The sequence below is a fragment of the Bombina bombina genome, chromosome 7, assembly GCF_027579735.1.
Source record: "Bombina bombina isolate aBomBom1 chromosome 7, aBomBom1.pri, whole genome shotgun sequence".
Classification (NCBI taxonomy): Eukaryota; Metazoa; Chordata; class Amphibia; order Anura; family Bombinatoridae; genus Bombina; species Bombina bombina.
In genome coordinates this window covers 274,235,250-274,255,231 of record NC_069505.1, presented here as the reverse complement: position 1 = coordinate 274,255,231, position 19,982 = coordinate 274,235,250, and the positions used below count along the sequence as shown (strand labels likewise).

Sequence of the window (19,982 nt, the reverse complement as noted above, 5' to 3'; positions counted from 1 at the left end):
GCAAGAAGTTTGGATATTCTGACCTCCGTCAAGAAAATCTTCATGGGGATCGTTCACAAAAAAAAAAAAAACAAAAAAAAAAAAACACATATCCTGGTATAAGGCACCAAGGAACACTTTTTCAGATTCATATTCCACCCGTGAGAGCAGAGAAACAGAGAATCCGTATGGGATTTCGCTAAATGGAAAAAAAAATGGCGCCTGATACAAGATATCGTCCAGGTAAGGAGCCACCGCAAATCCGTGACATCTGGCCACAGCCAGAGGAGCCCCTAGAACCTTTGTAAAGATTCAAGGGGCCGAGGCTAGGCCAAAAGGAAGGACTACAAACAGAAAATGTTTGTCTAGAAAAATAAATCCTAAATATTCCTTGTGGAAAGAACATGAAGGAAACGTCCTTCAGTTCCAAGAAAGACATCAACTGACCCTCTTGAACTAAAGGGAGAACAATCGAAGTTTCCAAGTTGAAGGACAGAACCTTGAAAAATCTGTTAAGGTACTTCATGGTCCGAGGGTCCTTTCCTGGAAAAGATTGGTCAAAAATCTAAGTCCGGATCAGCCGGAGGAGATTCTCTTAACAAATAGAGAAAACCTCTGCCTTCATTGAATCTCTGATAGAGGACAAAACATGAACATCCATCCTGTATCTTGTACCATACAAGATAAAAAGAGATCAAGCAAACACAGATCATAGTTGATCATTAGAGAGATAGAACTCTGGAAGTTAAGGCCTATCCAGTCAACTGATCACTACTCCCTGAGTATGGAAGTTCATTATCCACTCCCTATGAGGGACATAGCATAGCATAACATACATACATATATATATTGAACCAGTACTATCTGGAAATCTCACCATGAGGGGATTTAAAAATTGTCTACATACTTTTTAGCCTGTGCAATACAGGCTTCCAAAAATTAAGAAGTATATATGTGCATTAAAACTCAATGACAAGAGGCATTACCTTCTTACCAAGAATATAGTCCTAAAATCATTAGGATAACTAGGAATTTCACATAATACAATAGGATGTCACAGTCCTCGCTGTGAAAACTGCACCTGAATACAACAAAATAGAGTCAAAACAAATAAATCCTAGTTATTTCAGTCCAGAGAGTCATGCCCCCATCTGGACTAAAACTCTAGTGACTCATGTTGTGTCCCAGTGACTTACCACAGACACCAGAGGGCTCTTCCTTGTACAAAAAAAGTTCAAAAACCATAGAGAAATAATTATTCAACTGAATATTATCCCTTAAAATAATCAGAATTTGATGTATAACAAAAAGAATGTAAACCAAAATTCATTAAAATTATGGGGGGGGGGAGATAAAAAACTGAAATTAAAATCCTCCATGTCTCAAAATTAAATCAATGTAAATATTTGCATAGGAAACTAGCACATCTAGGCAAGCGGGGAATCTTGCCTAGATGTGCTAGTTTCCTATGCAAATATTTACATTGATTTAAAAAGAATGTAATAACATCACAAGGCCACAGGATGGCGCCAAACAACAAAGGTAACAAGAAATTCATAAACGGAAATTCTTAAACAGTGTGGAGAGAAGAGAACTAAAAGTCTCAATTTTTTCTCCAGGCCCTAAAAATATGATACTCCCTGTAGAGAGGTAGAGAATAACCTCAACCGCAATTCATTGTACCAACATTCAGAAAAAAAAAAAAAGGTACAAAATAGCCCCACACGCAGAGAGGAAGTAAAAACATGAGTTTAATAAGGAGCGCAGAGACCGTCTCACTGCAAAAGCTTTAAACCCCACTGATACTGCTAATGAATAAGAGTATCCGACAATAAGGGCGCTATTGAAAGCCTCTGCTAAAGAGTCTTATTGGACTACAAAGCTTTAATCAGAAAATTGACACAATAACTGAGATGTCTCTAGATACTTCCTGTTGCGAAACAGGAAATGTACAGCCTTACAAACAAGCAGAATAAAAAACAGACTCCGCTTATCTGGTCCTCAAAGCCTCTTGATGTACGAGACAGGCTTGACTAACTAAAACACATTGGTCCTATTACTAACAAAGATAACTGTATATCCCAATATCGCACCGGGGTCACAAACTGAAACCCCCTTATGGTTCCGATACATGTAAAGAGCGGCAAATGTCTTATCAGTGGCAGGAAGCGTAGTAGAAGTACGCACCGCCGCAGGAAAGATAAAAACATGGCACCTGAGAAAAAAGAAATCAAGCTAATGGTGCGCATTATGAGCCTCGTCATTAAGCTTGAACTGAGACGTCTATTATAAGCACGGTCAATTAGACAAGCATAAGACGAAAAAAAGGTTATAATAAAAGTAAACAAACCCTTTCCTATGGACTAGCCCTCACAGGGTACTGAAAGCAAGGTACTGAGCTATAGATACGTATAGAGAACGCTAACAGAGAGCTCACTGTACCATATACTGACCAAAAAGGATACTGATACAAAGTTCGGTAACCTCCTCTACCAGAAAATAACGGAGGTGCTGCCGCTGAGAAGGGGGAATACGTACCGGCAGTAATACCTTACAGTAAAGCTCCTACAAGAGCTAAAAATACCTTCCCTTACATTAATGTATATCAGGGGAATACGGATAAGCAAACAGGGCCAATAGGTTTGACTCCCTTGGTCTTATCTTACAGCTGATTTCCCAGGCGGTCGCCGGCTAATCCTAACGCTTCCCTTCTTAAAGGGACAGTCTACACCAGAATTTTTATTGTTTTAAAAGATAGTTAATCCCTTTACTACCCATTTCCCAGTTTTGCATAACCAACACAGTTATAATAATATACTTTTAACCTCTGTGATTATCTTGTATCTAAGTCTCTGCAAACTGCCCCTTTTTTCAGTTCTTTTGACAGACTTGAAGTCTAGCCAATCAGTGCCTGCTCCCAGATTACTTCACGTGCACGAGCACAGTGTTATCTATATGAAATATGTGAACTAACACCCTCTAGTGGTGAAAAACTGTTAAAATGCAATCTGAAAGGGGTGGGCTTCAAGGTCTAAGAAATTAGCATATGAACCTCCTAGGTTAAGCTTTCAACTAAGAATACCAAGAGAACAAAGGAAAATTGGTGATAAAAGTAAATTGGAAAATTGTTTAAAATTACATGCTCTATCTGAATCATGAAAGTATATTTTGGCCTAGACTGTCCCTTTAAGCTGCTCTATATTATTAACAGAGCCATGCATAAACTGCCTAGCCATCAGACAAAATTCCAACAGTGAGGATATTTTAAAATGTAACTGTCCCCAGGCTCCGTAGTTCAGAAGAGAGGTACTAACCCCTAAAGTGTTTGGGCCTTCTCCCTAGAAGGAAAAAAGCACTTACCTTTGGAGCTCAGCTGTAGGGCAGGAACAGTATCTCAGGCATTACAGACTCAGACAACCTCTGACAGTGACCTGAAGAGAAAGAAAATTAGAGTAACCAACCCTGGTTTTCTATATAGGGGTAGCATACATATTGGAAGGTAAGCAAGGACTACCTCACCGTCTTCCAACTGCTAAAGCCATCATTACTCTTACTAAAGAGGATAACATGGACACAGCATAGCCCCAATCTTTGCTTGCAGGGAAAAGTACCCATTAAAGGATTAAATATCTTCAGACACCATCTTCGCACATCCTCCCGATGTACAAGACAAAGAATGATTAGGGATTATGGATAATGGGAGTGACACTTAACAGCTCTGCTGGGGTGTTCTTTACCTCCTCCTGCTGGCCAGGAGTTGAATTCCCACTAGTAATTGGAATGGATTTGTGGACTCTCCATGCAATTGGAAAGTAACATAGGTTACAGAACGGCAACTGCACTGCTTTATGGATACACACTTTACTATTATTTAATAATTAAAAATCTGCATGTTATTCTTAGGCTGATCTTTGCATTGAATGCATCTTTCTATACAGCATTTATTTTGTGTTTAATGTCCCTTTAAAGACAACACACTATTATTCGTATACTGCCAAAAGATGTACATTCCCAGCAGTTATTGACACAAATGCTTCTATAATTCAATATATATTTATTCAAAATTATGTATTCAATAATTAAGAAAAGAAATGAACACAAAAAGGCTAAAAATTGAATCTGAATTAAAGGAGTCAACTGGTAGTGGGTGATAAATTATTTACCTTTGGAGTAGTTTTAAAGCCGTTAATACAGCGCTCTCTGGGCTGAGGTTGTATTCATACGGACTGGTTTTACAAGGAAGATACTTATTGAATACATTTATGAGATGTGCTGAACATTTTTTTTTGTATAAAATAGCTGCTTCTATTTTCCCTGGCGATTCCTTAACCCATTTTCTGCCAGAGAGAGAAGAAACAGATTGCAACAACGGCTGCATACTCCTTGAAAACAATTTTCAGAACTATAACTCTGCTTCCTGAAAGGTTAATTATTTGCATTCTCCTCCTTATTATTAAAGGGCAACTCTAATGTGCAAATTGTTCTTTTGGGTCCAAACAAAAAGAAAGGATCTGTGGTCACAATGCTCTATTCGTAAGTTCCAAGAAGAGGTCACTGCTCGTTTTGTTGCCCATCTGTCACTGCAGAAACTGCTCCCTGTCCTTTGTTTACGTCGCTGATACAAGACCACTGTCCGTCCACAGACTCCTTCCACAGGGTGACCTGTTATGACCAGACGAATGGTTAAGCATGTTAAAATAGTGAAGGATTCTGCACAGTAAGACAAGGCTATAATCATATATGAATATATCAGCATTATCAGTTACAAAAGATCTCTATACACAATACATTTTTTAAAACATATTTGACTTATTTTGTTAGCACAATCTACAAGGTTTTGCAAATCATGATCGGTTCATTGACACACCCCTTGAAAAGCCTGGAGGAATGCATGTTCCAGGTTTCCTCTGCGGAGGCCAACTGTGAACCACATATAAATGAGCTTGTGGTCTGACCTAAGCAACCACTATGAAGAATGTTGCAGGGTCAGTTACTTAACTGAACTTACATATGAGGGACTGGAACAAGCAGTTTTCAACAATGCAGGCAAGATAAATTATAAAATGTATATTACAATGTTGTTTTACGCTCCATAATAAGAGATTTAATTTGGGTTTAAAGGGACAGTAAAGCAAAAATGAATGTTTTATGATTGAGATAAAGCATGTCATTTTAAACAACTTTCCAATTTACCTCTATTAGCAAATCTGCTTCATTCTCTTGATATACTTTGTTGGAAAGCATAACTAAGTAGGCTCAATAGCAGCAATGCACTACTGGGGATCTAGCTGCTGTTTGGTGGCTGGACATATATGACTTTTGTCATTGGCTGATCAGATGTGTTCCGCCGGCTCCCAGTACTGCACTGCTGCTCCTTGACAGACATACACAGGGTTCAACAGATTATATATCGTATAAAACACTAAAGATAAGTTTAAAGACTAAAGTGTAAATATGTCCTCTTGACTTTAAATATATTTCTCTAAAGTTATGTTTTAATAATTCCAAAAGGAGCTAGTCTTATAGCTTACATTAGGCAGACAAAGATCCCAAAACCATATTACAAAAAATTCCCAGATCTATTTAAAAATGGACAATAGATTCAAAATTAACAACAAATAAAATGTTAAATTAAGGATAGTTAAAAAAATTAATGGAAATCGAATAGTATTTGTCTTCTTTTCCTGTAATTTACTTTGGAAAACATTGCTTTTCTGCCTCCTCCCAGACAGCTGGAGTATGCTGCTATATCTGTCTTGTGACAAGTTAAAGCAAAACGAGACAGGCAAGATAAACATATGTAATTGTTTTTAACCCTTTCCCGCCAGGGCTAAAGTGTCTACATCGGAACAACTGTTCCGATGTAGACAAATTGAAACCACACGATCGCTAGATTTAAATTATTGGATCGCGTCTGGGGGGGGCGTCCCTACAACCCTAGGAACGCCACCCAGACCGCGATCAAAGTCAAAGCAAAACGAGATAAGCAAGATAAACATATGTAATTGTTTTTAACCCTTTCCTGCCAGGGCTAAAGTGTCTACATCGGAACAACTGTTCCGATGTAAACAAATTGAAACCACACGATCGCTAGATTTAAATTATTGGATCGCGTCTGGGGGGGGCGTCCCTACAACCCTAGGAACGCCATCCAGACCGTGATGAAATCCAGGAGGCACAGAAGGCTTCAGGACAGCCGTTGGCTATGATGTTCTATTCCGTCATAACGGCTCTAAAGCCCAGTGTAATTATGACGGAATAGAGCGGCATTAATAGGTTAAGAAGTGCGACCTTGTGCTTCTCTGAATTTGCACATTGTAGTATTGCAAAGACTGTTGTAAATGCTTTTAAAACATTTGCCAAGATGATATTTTGTACATCCCCGTTTAACTGCAGATATATCAAAGGAAATTAAAGGATTTTGTTGATGTTTTCAAAATTGGTTGCATCTCTATAACATGTAGTCAAATATACACTCATACAAGAGACTCCGATTGATCATCCTGAGTCTCTTGTGTTATTAAAGGATTTCTTTAACGTCAAAAGTGGTTGTCGCGTTATGTCTTTTGAACTTTCTGGCTGACATACGGCAGTTTGGGTGTACGAAGGAGGCCTCATACCACTTTTGCATATATACTGCAGAGTTAATAGCAGCTTTATTGATAAAGGTGTTGTGTTCCGATTATAGTGGTCAGTGACATTCCACTACTTGAGTTTGGATTGGCTACATCGGTCACGTGCCAGTGACGCCTCATCCTTGTAAGCGCTGTGTTATGCCACCAATCGGCAAGCGCTACCCAGGGTACTGAACCACAAATGGGCCAGCGCCTAAGCTTGGATTCCTATTTTTTTCAAATAAAGATAGCAAGAGAACGAAGAAAATGAATAGGAGTAAATTAGAAAGTTGCTTAAAATTGCATGCTCTATCTGAATCATGAAAGACAAAATTGTGTTTAGTGTCCCTTTAACACCAATAGCCACCTTTTGTATCTAAAGTTCTATACTTGCATCAGCGGTTCTGGTGGACTTCCACTTTCTATTGCCTGAGATTACACCGGCTGAAATTGGACATGTTCTGATTTTATATTAGTCCACCTACATTAATCTTTTGTGGACTTTAAAGGGACAGTCAACACCAGAATTTTTGTTGTTTTAAAAGATAGATAATCCCTTAAATACCAATTCCCCAGTTTTGCATAAACAACAGAGTTATAATTATACACATTTTACCTCTGTAATTACCTTGTATCTAAGCCTCAGCAGACTGCCCCCTTATTTCAGTTCTTTTGACAGACTTGCATTTTAGCCATTCACGAGCATGAGCTCAATGTTATCTATATGAAACACATGAACTAATGCCCTCTAGTGGTGAAAAACTATCAAAATGCATTTAGATTAGAGGCGGCCTTCAAGGTCTAAGAAATTAGCATATGAACCTCCTAGGTTTAGCTTTCAACTAAGAATACCAAGAGAACAAAGCAAAATTGGTGCTTAAGTAAATTGGAAAGTTGTTTAAAATTACATGCCCTATTTGAATCATGAAAGTTTTTTTTGGATTTGACTGTCCCTTTAAACTGTGGATACATCTGCTTATGAATTCAAATAAATGTGCTGCTTTTCTCCTATTTGACTGCTGATAAAGGTTTTCTAGGTTCTAGAAGTTTAGTATAGCTGCATATATATTCTATACATAAATAAGAAATAATAATAATAAATTCCCATGTTACCTGCCCGCAATTTTATATCTTCAGCATCTCTAAAGTAAGTTAGTTTGCACTTCAACTCTGCAGTCAATCTGATAAGATCTATTACAACTTTAATAAGCACCCTGGTGATAAACTGCCTCTCAAATCTGCCTTCATTATTACAGTATGCATGAGCTGCAAGCTGTTCTGGAGGGAGTAAATGTAATGCACTGGCATAAGGTATTTAACACAGAACATACAGAACTATTATCTATTAACGGAGGACACAATGTAAGATATCAGCGGGATTTAACCCCCTACATGAAACAAACCTTGTTATCACCACCCGACACAGCCAGGATGTTTGCAGTGATTGACCAGCTCACATGCCAGACTACATCGTTGAACTTGTGGAGTAGGTTTGAGTTCCAGCAGTTGGTGGCGGGATCATCACAAGTCCAGATGTAAACCCTGCCATCCTGCAAGAAGGGAAGGAATACAGGATGGTTACAAAATGGCTACAATATCCCTTTTAGACCCTGAAATAGAGAAATTCAAATTTAATCTCACCTGTGAGCAGCTGGCAATAGTACTAGTGGGAAGCCCAATAGAGGGAGCCCAGGCCACATCCCGCACCCAGTCACTATGAGCTTCTAACTTCTGGTCCTCTTTCCACTGACCGTCCTCCTCCCTAAGGTAACAGAGAACATTCATATAATATATGTCAGGCTCCATATAAAATATACAAGCAATAGATGGTCCTGTTTAAGACTAGATACATGTAAATATGGACATACAAGATACATTATATACACAACATATAATTAGCTGTTAAGCACTAAACAGCAAATCTGCATACAAGCAATTAAATCCTTTATTTATTGCAGCCTTCACTTAAATAGGTTACTTGCAAAAAAATGCAAAGCTGGGAAACTTGGTGCTGTGGTGTATTATAGCTATTTTTGTAATAAGTACGGCGCAATAGAGAAAGAATGGTACATAATATCCTGTTTAGAAATACTCAACCATTCATTCCCAACCAGTATTTATTGCAGAGCTTGACAAATCCTGGCATCTACAATTTTGCTTCTAGTTACTACCTTTTTGGCTTATTCTGCATTTAGCTAGGTACAAACACCCTATTAGAAATGCATCTAAAAACTTCTAATCTTTGTGTCCGCTTCTCCAAGCACATCATAGTGCTGACTTTCAGAGAAGTCCCTGGAGTGGCGTCAATTTCCCCTGGGGCGGAGTTTAGGCTAAGGTCCACCCAATGCAAAATGATTGCACCAATCATCTAAATCATTCAAAAATGATGATACCAATGCTTCACACTATTTTACAACATTTAAAAAATTGTAGGTGCCACTCATGAAAAAGTTTTACTTGGGAAAACCATTTATGTGGCAGAACAAAAGAGCTTCTTTAAAGGGACACTGAACCCAATTTTTTTCTTTAGTGACTGAGATAGAGCATGCAATTTTAAGCAACTTTCTAATTTACTCCTATTATCAATTTTCTTCGTTCTCTTGCTATCTTTATTTGGAAAAGAAGGCATCTAAGCTTTTTTATTGATTCAGAACTCTGGACCGCACTTTTTTATTGGTGGAGGAATTTATCTACCAATCAGCAAGAATAACCCAGGTTGTTCACCAAAAATGGGCCGGCATCTAAACTTACATTTTTGCATTTCAAATAAAGATGCCAAGAGAATGAAGAAAATTTGATAATAGGAGTAAATTAGAAAGTTGCTTAAAATTTCATGCTCTATCTGAATCACTAAAGAAAAAATGTGGGTTCAGTGTCCCTTTAATATAGCTCAATAAGTATTCCCACATTCTACATCCTGTTACAACCAGGAAATTACATCAATGCAAAATCAGTAGAACAAACAAATCTAATACTCTAAAAGTAATGCTGGCATGGTACGTGATGATGTTATATTTTTAAAAAAGATTGCACAAGTGTATACTTGTACATTTATGTAACCAAAATAAGCCTTTTTTTTTTTTTATGTTCCCAGATTTTCTTATTACACAAACACTCCTCATACTTAAAATGAAAATACATCACTTTTATTCTGATTTTACACTATAACTGTAATGTAATTAGACGCCGCTAATTTTATATGCTCTTTATGTAGATGCAATGTTTATTCTCATTATAGCAATTGGTAATAGTTACTACAGAAAAATGAATCCAAAACGGTGTAATAATGTCAGCCTGATTTAAAAGATTAGAGGGATTAAGACAACATTTTATTTATAATATAGTTTAATCTATGCTCATACACCAGATGGTTCCTTGTCCCCAGAAAGAGCATCTTTTTAAAATGGCTATTTCTCAGATATACCTCCATATTTTAACCAGGTTGTCGCAGCCCCCAGACACAAATCTCTTGATGTAATTTGGTTTCTGACCAGAAGGCTGATCAACAAGGCTGCCAGGAACTACCGATGGGGCCCAGCTTACGGCGTTGCATCCAATCTGAGCATGTGGGGGAGAGAGAGTAAAAAAAAGTAGAGTGAACATTTAAACTTAAAATGATTCTCCAATAGCTAAACTCTAGTTTATGCATTACAAAAGACACTGGAAGCACAGCAGTGTATATCCCATACATACAAATCTTTTAAAACATGGAAATCAAATGTTGAATCTTTCTCAAACTACTTTTTTTAAGAACTTTTTGGTATTTAAGCAGACATCACTCCTTTTACTACTCTTATCTACAGTAGTGCCACCAATCTACTTGTACCCCTTACTTACTAGGTCCAAAGTAGCAGAAAATCATTTTAAATGCTGCCTTATCAAAGAGTTGGCACTATGTAGTCAAAGCAAACGGTGTGTGTATAATATATATATATATATATCAATAAGATCTCAGATCCATACCAATTTATGCCTTTAACTTAATGACAGCTGTGCACCTCGGGTTTAATAGCACGGGTCTCGCCGACAGTGCTATTTCTGCATGCTAAAGTTTCAGCAAGACTCGTGCTGTTAGAGCCCTGAAAACCCTGTCATCAAAGGGTTAACATAAAAAGACATGCTACTTTAAATACAACTATAGGAAAAAAAGAAAATCAAGTGATCCCCAGAGGTGCGCTGGTGCTTTAGAGGAGCCGATATCGGATACTGTATGATGACTGTACTCAATCCTCGTAGAACTGTGGCTGCACTCTCAGAAGTAATCCAAGCGGATACCCGGCTGTAGACAGAGAGACAAGAGAGGCGCCAACCATAAAACAGTATCGTAAGGACAAAGGACCAGGATATTCAATGGAGATATTTGATTCAGCTTTGTTCCTTCTTGCCTGGTGTGTTTATAGCGCGCGTATCTCCTGCTTGAGACCAGTCACATCCACTCTCAGTGAGCTACGGGCGATCCGGATCCAACAGGTGAAGTGGTCTGTGATTGGAGCCCCGGAAATCACGTGCACCGGCTCCTGTGTGTGTCTGTCGGGCGACCCTGAACAGTCCCGATCTGCTTCAATAGGCACAGTACGTGTGCCGCCTCACTTGTGAGTATTTCCTGAACGGGGGGGCTCACTTTGGGTATCCTGGTCCTTTGTCCTTACGATACTGTTTTATGGTTGGCGCCTCTCTTGGCTCTCTTTTTGTTTAAATACAACTATATATAACTGTGCATTTATGCATGTATCATATATTATGTTTTTCCAGAAATTATAGGGACATGAAACCAATATTTTTTTTCTTTCACGATTTAGAAAGAGCATGCAATTTTAAACAATTTTCTAATTTACTTCTAGTATCTAATATGCTTCATTCCTATGATATAATTTGCTGAAATGCATATCTAGATAGGCTCAGTAGCTGCTGATTGGTAGCTGCACATAGATAACAATAATAATAACAACAATAATAACAACTAGTATTTATACAGCGCCTTTCTTCCAGTGGGACTCAAAGCACTTTTTCAGCTGAATAGTAATAGTTATTATTACCCAATTTAATGGTACTCATTTTATCGACCTCGGAAGGATGAAGGGCTGAGTTGGCCCTGCCGGGATTTGAACCTGTGACAGTGGATCTTTTAAACAGGCTTTTTTGTAGTCAGGGCACTTACCAACTGAGCTACCTCACCAGCATGCCTTGTGCGATTGGCTGACCCATGTGCATTGCTATTTCTTCAAAAAAGGATATCCGAAGAATGAAGCAAATTAGATAATATAAGTAAATTGGAAAGTTGTTTAAAATTATAACTGAATAATGAAAGAAAAATTTTGGGTTTACTGTTCCTTTAACCTATTTTACTTGATTTCATAACTACAAAATTGATACTTTTCAGGATAGCTCACCGTATGCGCATTACTAATCTTGGTCACTTCCCAGGACTCTCCAGTATAAGTGAGCAAAGAGATTGCCCCATCTGAGCTGCCGCACGCCAACATCAGACCGAACTCATGGGGTGCCCAGCAAACAGAATTCACTGCATCCAATCAGAAAAAAAGTGTAATCAGTCACACCCTACAAAGGGCCGATTCTAAAATACTTTGGACAGAAAGCATCAACTTATTTTATTGGCCACTATATTGTAAGCAAGTGCAAGTGTCTCTCCTTCAGATAAAGAATATTAGTGAACTCCCCTTAATGAGTTCCCAAGGATAAAATTGGGATAATCAAAAGGTGTCTCTTAATAATGATGAGGTGTCTTATAGAATCTCACCAGACAATCATACCCTAAGTGCTCATATTGACTGTTAAGGGGCCGATTCCTGTGCGCTCTGTGCATTGTTAACATATATGTTCTGGGTCTAGCTGTATATGTTGTTTTTTATGCTAATTAATTGCTTATTTTAAGTGTTTTTGTAGAAGGGTTGTCTTTTGCTTAATAGAATTGTTTAAAATGAATTTTCCAGTTCAGCAAGTAAAAACAAATTTAAATGTGGCCTCTTATAAGAAAAGGTTGTACGTCCCTGTTGCAAATGCAAGAGGAGGAGCTGTTACCTGAAGAATCATGTCCTGTATACTCGTATGTTTTCTCCCATGTTCCATTTTCTTCTTTCCAGATCAACACTTTCCGGTCATATGAACAGGAGGCCAGAATATTCCCATACATGGGATGGGCCCATGCAACCTGCCAAACAGGGCCCTCATGCCTAGAACAGACATCAAACCAAAATAAACACCAAAAGACCTTAGGGGAACTGTATTACATATCTGCAGACTATTCTTTGTGAGCACAAATATAGCAACAAAAATGTAAAACACGGACTCAGTGAATGCTTTAGGTTTGATTGGAACATTGTTTACAATTGTATGCTCTACCTGAATCATGAAATAAAAATATTGGTCTTCATGTCCCTTTAAGATCTAACAGAACAAGTTATGAATGTCAGCACTTACCCTCGTAAGTCAGCTATAAGAATCTGTCCTCCATTCTTAACATCAAAGATCTTCACTGATCTGTCAGAGGAGCAGGTAGCAAGTCGTGTGCCATAATAATCCATCTGAGCGTCATGCTAATAGGGGCGGGGAAAGAGAACAAGGATTCTATGTGATGTTTAAGTACAAACAAGATTCACTAAAGCAACCTCACAACAAAGGCACCTAAAGCACAACGGCCTCTTTGCATTTTTCACAGTTTACCTAACCTGGCTACAATCTACGCAATGATTGTTTGGTTATTATTTGCATATGGAACTAAACGACCAAAGCATTGGAGATTAAATAAAAAATACTTATGGTGCTTTTCAAGGGGTGTATCCCTGAAGTGCTTTCAATAGCACAATCATGTAAATTTTGCTAACAAAATACTTACAACACATTTTTCTAATACTGTTTATATTCACTATGAATCAAGCTAATATTTTTTAGGCAAAACTCATATAAATTACATTTCTCTATACTGAAGTTAAAATAAGTGTTTGCTAGAACCTTAGAAATCACTGGTCAGGCCTCACCTCATTGAGAATTATCTACATTAATTTTGACTATGAAACAGTTTACAGCAAAAACAAAAAATAAATGTGCTTCACAATAACTAAAAACCCTGATGATTAACTACTTACAATCATGTCCTCGTGGGAGGTATCCACTGTGTTTATTACCGACACCTGTAATGTAGTTAAAGGTATAAGGTTAGAGCTTCTTGCACAAAAGTATGACACAAAATTTGGGTTTCACATACAGCAACGGAAGGGGATGTCTAGGTTCTAGTTACTGCACAACCATATCTTCATCTTAATTGTTTTTTTATACTATAATGTAATTATATGAATGCACTTCTTGACTCTTTAAAAGTATTCAAAATCTAGGAGTCAGCACATAAATTTTGAAGGCAAAAAGATAGATATAGAATATATATATATCCAGGATCGGCAATTTCCTCAATGGATACACAAGCAGACAACACAGGCACAGGTTCTGCAAAAAAGCCTTCTATTTACAGGTACAATATTGGCCCAAAGTCATAACGTTTCAGCTCCCGATGGAGCCTTTATCAAATGGAGGCCAGAGTAGACTTAAATTATTGCACAAGAGAACCCCTTAATATACCCAACACCCACCAGTGATAATCAGTGATCATCTATAACAGCTGTGTCTCGCATCGGACCGAACGCTGTAACCACGGCAAAAAAAGGATACAAACTAACCGAGCATCGCAATGACGTCATCGGGAAGTGCTGATGTAGCCATGGCAACACATACACAACAGCCGTGTATACAACAACATACAGCGCTCACAGGATGCGGTGAACAGCTGTTAGGAGTAATTATAAAAACTACATATAGAAATTGAACAATCTTTATATAGAAGACAGGAACATATCACAATACCAAGGTATATAGTTAGTTAGTGACAACCGCTTAGAAGCTAGAATATATTTAGTCAATTTGTGACAATTTAAAGCAAAAATACTTCCTACATTGTAAAATGTTCCCATCAAGATAGCCTAATGTAGTAATCTATACATTGCTGTATCAAAACCACTACCGACATCTTCTAATAAGAAGAGTATGTACAAAACTTTCAACTGTCTCAAGAGTATGGTAGAAATGTATTTATTTATAGAGTCCTGATATAGAGAAGGATAATACCCAGACATCCTGGGTCAAACCAGTCCCCCTGCTTCAGAGGTGACATGCTGATGGTGTGCTCCAACATTCCCAGTTTTGCACACGTTCCATGGGTACAGGAGCTTCACTGACAACATCACAATGCTCCTACACATCCAGATAAGTGGTAGCAACAGGAAAATCCACCATGCTGTTCAGGCCTTTAGGTGAGACTGTATCCAATGAAAAAATCAATCTTGCTTCCAGTTTTAGTAAAGCTTTAGCTCTATCTCCCCCTCGCTTCAAGGGCTGTAGATGGTCGATTAACATAGTCCGTAGTCTCCCTTTTTACCTCTGTGATTACCTTGTATCTAAGCATTTTCGGACAGCCCCCTGATCACATGACTTTTTATTTAAAAGCTATTGACTTGTATTTAGTACTGTGTTGTGCTAAATCTTAAATAACTCCTTGGCGTGAGCACAATGTTATCTATATGGCCCACATGAACTAGCAGTCTCCTGTTGTGAAACCCAAATAAAAAAGCATGTGATAAGAGGCTGACTGTAGTACCTTAGAAAAAGGCAGAAATTTAGAGGTTTAAATGTTATAAAGTATATTAATATATCAATGTTGGTTTTGCAAAGCTGGGGAATGGGTAATAAAGGCTTTATCTATCTTTAAACAATAACAATGTTAGTGAAGATTGTCCCTTTAAAAAGGGACATTATACACTAGATTTTTTTTTGCATAAATGTTTTGTAGATTATCCATTTATTTAGCCTATACAGGTTGGTTTTGTTTTTTAAAAAAGAATGGTTTTGCTTATTTTTAAATAATATTGCGCTGATTTTCAGACTCCTAACCAAACCCAAAGTTTTAGAAGAATACGACTGTATACCTACTCCAACTTGCTCCTGTTTGTGTAAAGAGTCTCTTCATATGCAGAGGGAGGGGGAGTGTCTTCGCTTTTTGGTATACAACCACTTTCAGTGGGTGTTTCAGCTAACCTTTTCAACAGAGCTAAAATGGGAGCTTCTAAGTAAGTTTTTAAACTGTTTTATACTGGATTTTTAGATCAGTATCTGTGCATATTATTCTTTATAGTAGTGTCTATTACATGCAGTTATATGAAAATTGGTGTATACTGTCCCATCAAGTCATTGACAGTGTCACATGGGTTGTGTATACTCCACCGATCCAGTATGGCCTTGCAGAGGTAAAGTGACACAGAAATAGCAATTAAAGGGACACTGAACCCAAACATTTTCTTTTGTGATTCAGATAGAGCAGCAATTTCAAGCAACTTTCTAATTTACTCCTATTATCAAATTTTTTTCATTCTCTTGGTATCTTTATTTGAAATGCAAGAATGTAAGTTTAGATGCCGGCCTATTTTTGGTTAATGACCTGGGTTGTTCTTGCCGATTGGTGGATAAATTCATCCACTAATAAAAAAGTGCTGCCCAGAGTGCTGAACAGGAAAAAAAAAAAATTAGATTACTTTTTCAAATAAAGATAGCAAGAGAACGAAGAAAAAATGATAATAGGAGTAAATAAGAAAGTTGCTCAAAATTGCATTCTCTATCTGAATCACAAAAGAAAAAAATTGGGTTCAGTGTCCCTTTAAGAGCAGAAAGATACCCTTAATGTTGCATTACAAAGTATAAACAATGCCGGGCTGACAGCTTTTGATGTGTTTTTGTGCGTGACATATACACACTTCCTTTGAGACTTGCAGAGATCCACACAATCAGGGCTATTAGTCGCATGTAGCCACCAATGATTGCGGCTGTTGTGCAGAGCTTTACCTATGTGTTTAACCCCTTTGCTACAGTAAATAAGGAAAAAAAATGCATGCACTAATGAATAAGAGCATGTCATTTTTGTATCATATTGTCCCCTAAACAACTACAGTGGCATGGTTACTACTCACTATGCTACTGTTTTTCCGCCTATTATTTTTAAGTCCTTACAAGTGGCGGTTTATGAAACTCTGCATCTTCACACTGGACTCCGCCATCTTGGAGCTTAAAGTGTCATAAAACATGTTGAGATATGTGCATATCCTAAAAGTGCTAATTAAGTAAAAATAGTTTGCATAAAAAATGTTTAAAAAGTGCTGGCAAAATAATTTAAAAAAAATAAGCAAAAATACTTCAATAGCCATGCATTGTATTTCAACTGAGTTCACAGCTTCTAGGCAGATCCTTTAGATAATCCCTATGCATTTTTGTATTCTACCAAAGCAACAATAGATATAGATACAGCCATAGAAGGAAATGTGTGGGGGGAGTTAGAGCGGTACAATTCGGAAACTTAAAAGAAAGGGTTAATGGTGAGGCACTGCAGTATAAATTTGTAGGTGAAGTAATTACAGTACATATTATTATATTTTGTCTCTATCCCAACTTGTTTTAAGTCCCTTTGTGCACCCTGTGACAGAAGTGCATGTTCACACATAAGTAATATTGCTGGATTTTTGACAGTTGTGCTGTGTGCTTCAGGTTAGTGTGCATAATACACAGCCAGAGATGTACATTGCTCCATAATATTCATGTGGCCTTTTTCAGTATATGTGATAGAACTTTTAAACTGTGTGTGAGAACTGCAAAAATGTAAAGCATCTATTTGCAAGTTAAGCTTATTGGGAAGTAAAGTCAAACTTTCATGATTCAGACAGAGCATACAATTTAAAAAAAAAAACAACTTTCCAATTTACTCCTATTATCTAACTTGCTTAATTCTTTGTATATCCTTTGTTGAAAAGCATACCTAATGAACAGTTAGAAGCTAGCTGCTGATTGGTGGCTGCATATTAATCCCCTTTGTCAGTGGCTAACCTGTTGTGGTCAGCTAGCTCCCAGTAGTGCATTGCTGCTCCTTCAACTAAGGACACCAAGAGAATGAAGCAAATTTGATAACAGAAGTAAATAGGAAAGGTGTTTAAAATGACATGATCTATGTGAATCATGAGAGAAAAATGTGGGTTTTCATGTCCATTTAAGTACACAATGCAACTGTCAAAAAGCTGGACAATGTCACTAATCTGTGAATATGTCCTGCTTCTTTCACAGGATGAGGATGCAGAGCTTCCCCAACTGGCACCTGTAAAGTGTAAAAATAATAGAATGGCTTGGAAGAGAGCTGCTGGCATAATAGAAAAAAATGATAGCATCATCATGCTACTGTAGTTGTGCCCAGAAGTTTAAAGCCCCTTTAAATCACCAATAGTAACATAAGGGATGCAAGATCTCTGTTATTAAAAGCTCCATCACCTTGTAGTACCACTTAGTGTTGTATCGTCTTTGTTGTGACACTTAAGAGGGTATACAGTCTCAGTATTTCACCATGGCACTCTTCATAACAGTAAAGTCTCAGTCACTAATAGCACCTACCTAGGGATGTACTGTCAGACACATATAGCTCCACTTGGAAGCTTACAGGAATCACAAAGAGCAGATGTAAAGCCTCAATGAATAATAAATAGTGCCACTCTGGGGAGTACATTTTTGGCTAGTGATAGCAGCACACAGGAGAGAACAGCTACAATTAGTGTGAACATATTTTCCTTCTACATTGGGAGGTCTGATGAAAACTGCTGCATGTATTCCAATAGGTGTCATATCACCGTCAATACACTCAGCACTCTACAGATGTTATAGCACAAATACAACCTGGGTAAAGGATTGTTTGATTTATTTTTTTTAAACATAACACATTGGATATTGAGTCCCTCTCTCTAAGAGCTTCACAATTCTATTACTGTAGGGAGAAGCTAGGCCTATCCATTGGTTACCAGGCAGCAAAATCTTGCAAATCTCCCTGGCAACCAAGGAATTAAAAAGAAGAAAATGTATTCTACAATCATTGACTTCAATCCTGGGCAGTAAGGTGGTGCTCACCATGTTCCCGGCCCTTGCTCGCTCTCTTCCCTCAGACGTGGCAGCTCCCGGGTGCTCCCTGCTGAATCTCAGACCGCCGCTTCCGGTATTGGTGCAGACTTATTTCCGGTCCGTGCGGAACTTTTCAAAGTAAAAACCGTTCCTAAGTCTGTAAGTTATGGTTGGCTGCACCTTACTGGTTATCATGTCAGTAAGTTTCATCAAGTTTTGTTAGCACAAAAAAATCTACCTGTACAGAAATAAAAAAGTTTGGGGGAGCTTTATGCGGCTTTTCCCTACTAGTTTTTAAAATTGAATATATTTTGTTGTTGTGTGACACTGGGGCTATTGGACAGCACCTTTACATCAGCTGCAGACTCGTATTGTTTATGGTTGTGTTTTATAATATTACAAATTGTAGTTGTGATTATGCCTTAGCTCTTCCCATTCGTATCACACACAGTGCCCACCTCTGTGACTCTCTTATGCTGACAGAAGCTGAACAAGGATTCAGAAATAGTTTTCTTCTATACTGTATACAACGGGTTGGTTTGTGACCTTTAAAGCCACATTAAAATGCTGGGTACAACAACAATAAATGGGTTGTACTCACCATGCTTTTGGTTTTTCTCTTGTACCTGCAGTTCTCTTTAAAGCTGTTCTCGTATTTTAACACTGACTGCAGGTGCTGTTTTGTGAAGCTCTGCTTCAGCACACAGGGCGTTTGCCATCTTGGAGCTTAAAAGGGACAGTCAAGCCAAAATAAAACTTTCATGATTCATATAGAACACACAATTTTAAATAACTGTCCAGTTCACTTACATTATCTAAATATGCACAATCTTTTTATATGCACACATTCTGAAGCACAATATCCTACTGAGCATGTGCAAGAGTCACTGATATACTATGCATTTTGTTATTGGCTGATGTCTGTCACATGATGCATTAGGAAGGAAAATGTAACTTACTTTGACATTTGTTGGACAAAATCTACTTTTGCTTTTATTATGCATTTATTGATTATGCAATTATACTGTGTTTAATGGTCCTGTGATATAAGCAGTGGGCATTCACAGATCAGTGACATAATTGTCTTTTTTGCAAGCCGTATTGTGTGCTTGTTAATACAATTGGGAGCTGTATGTTTTTGCAGAGGATGCATTACCCTTAGGGTGACCATATTGCCGCTATAAAAAGGGACGCATATGAAAATTACATATGTCAGGGCTGTTTAAATTGTGCAATTGGATGAGATTTGAAAGCGCTTTAGGAAAAACCTCTGTCGCTCTAATATAAGGGTGTCTTATCCCACCCTAAAGAAGACAACTATTGAACATCAAAATATTAAAGCGCCTAACAGGCTATACTGGATGTGAAGATTAAAACTATAATATAACAATATTAAAAATAGAT

General features: G+C 37.8%; 1 protein-coding gene across 1 annotated transcript; it reads right to left on the bottom strand.

The window, feature by feature from the left end:
* Nucleotides 1-4,013: 4,013 nt before the first annotated feature.
* SEC13 (SEC13 homolog, nuclear pore and COPII coat complex component) lies at nt 4,014-18,697 on the bottom strand. The gene is made up of 9 exons (XM_053688964.1): nt 18,588-18,697; nt 13,697-13,741; nt 13,032-13,147; nt 12,633-12,784; nt 11,984-12,114; nt 10,018-10,151; nt 8,235-8,355; nt 7,997-8,143; nt 4,014-4,641 (listed from the first exon to the last, which is right to left on the bottom strand). The coding sequence occupies exons 1-9, from the start codon at nt 18,588-18,590 to the stop codon at nt 4,531-4,533; spliced, it is 960 nt and encodes a 319-aa protein (XP_053544939.1). The 5' UTR covers nt 18,591-18,697; the 3' UTR covers nt 4,014-4,530.
* Nucleotides 18,698-19,982: the final 1,285 nt, after the last annotated feature.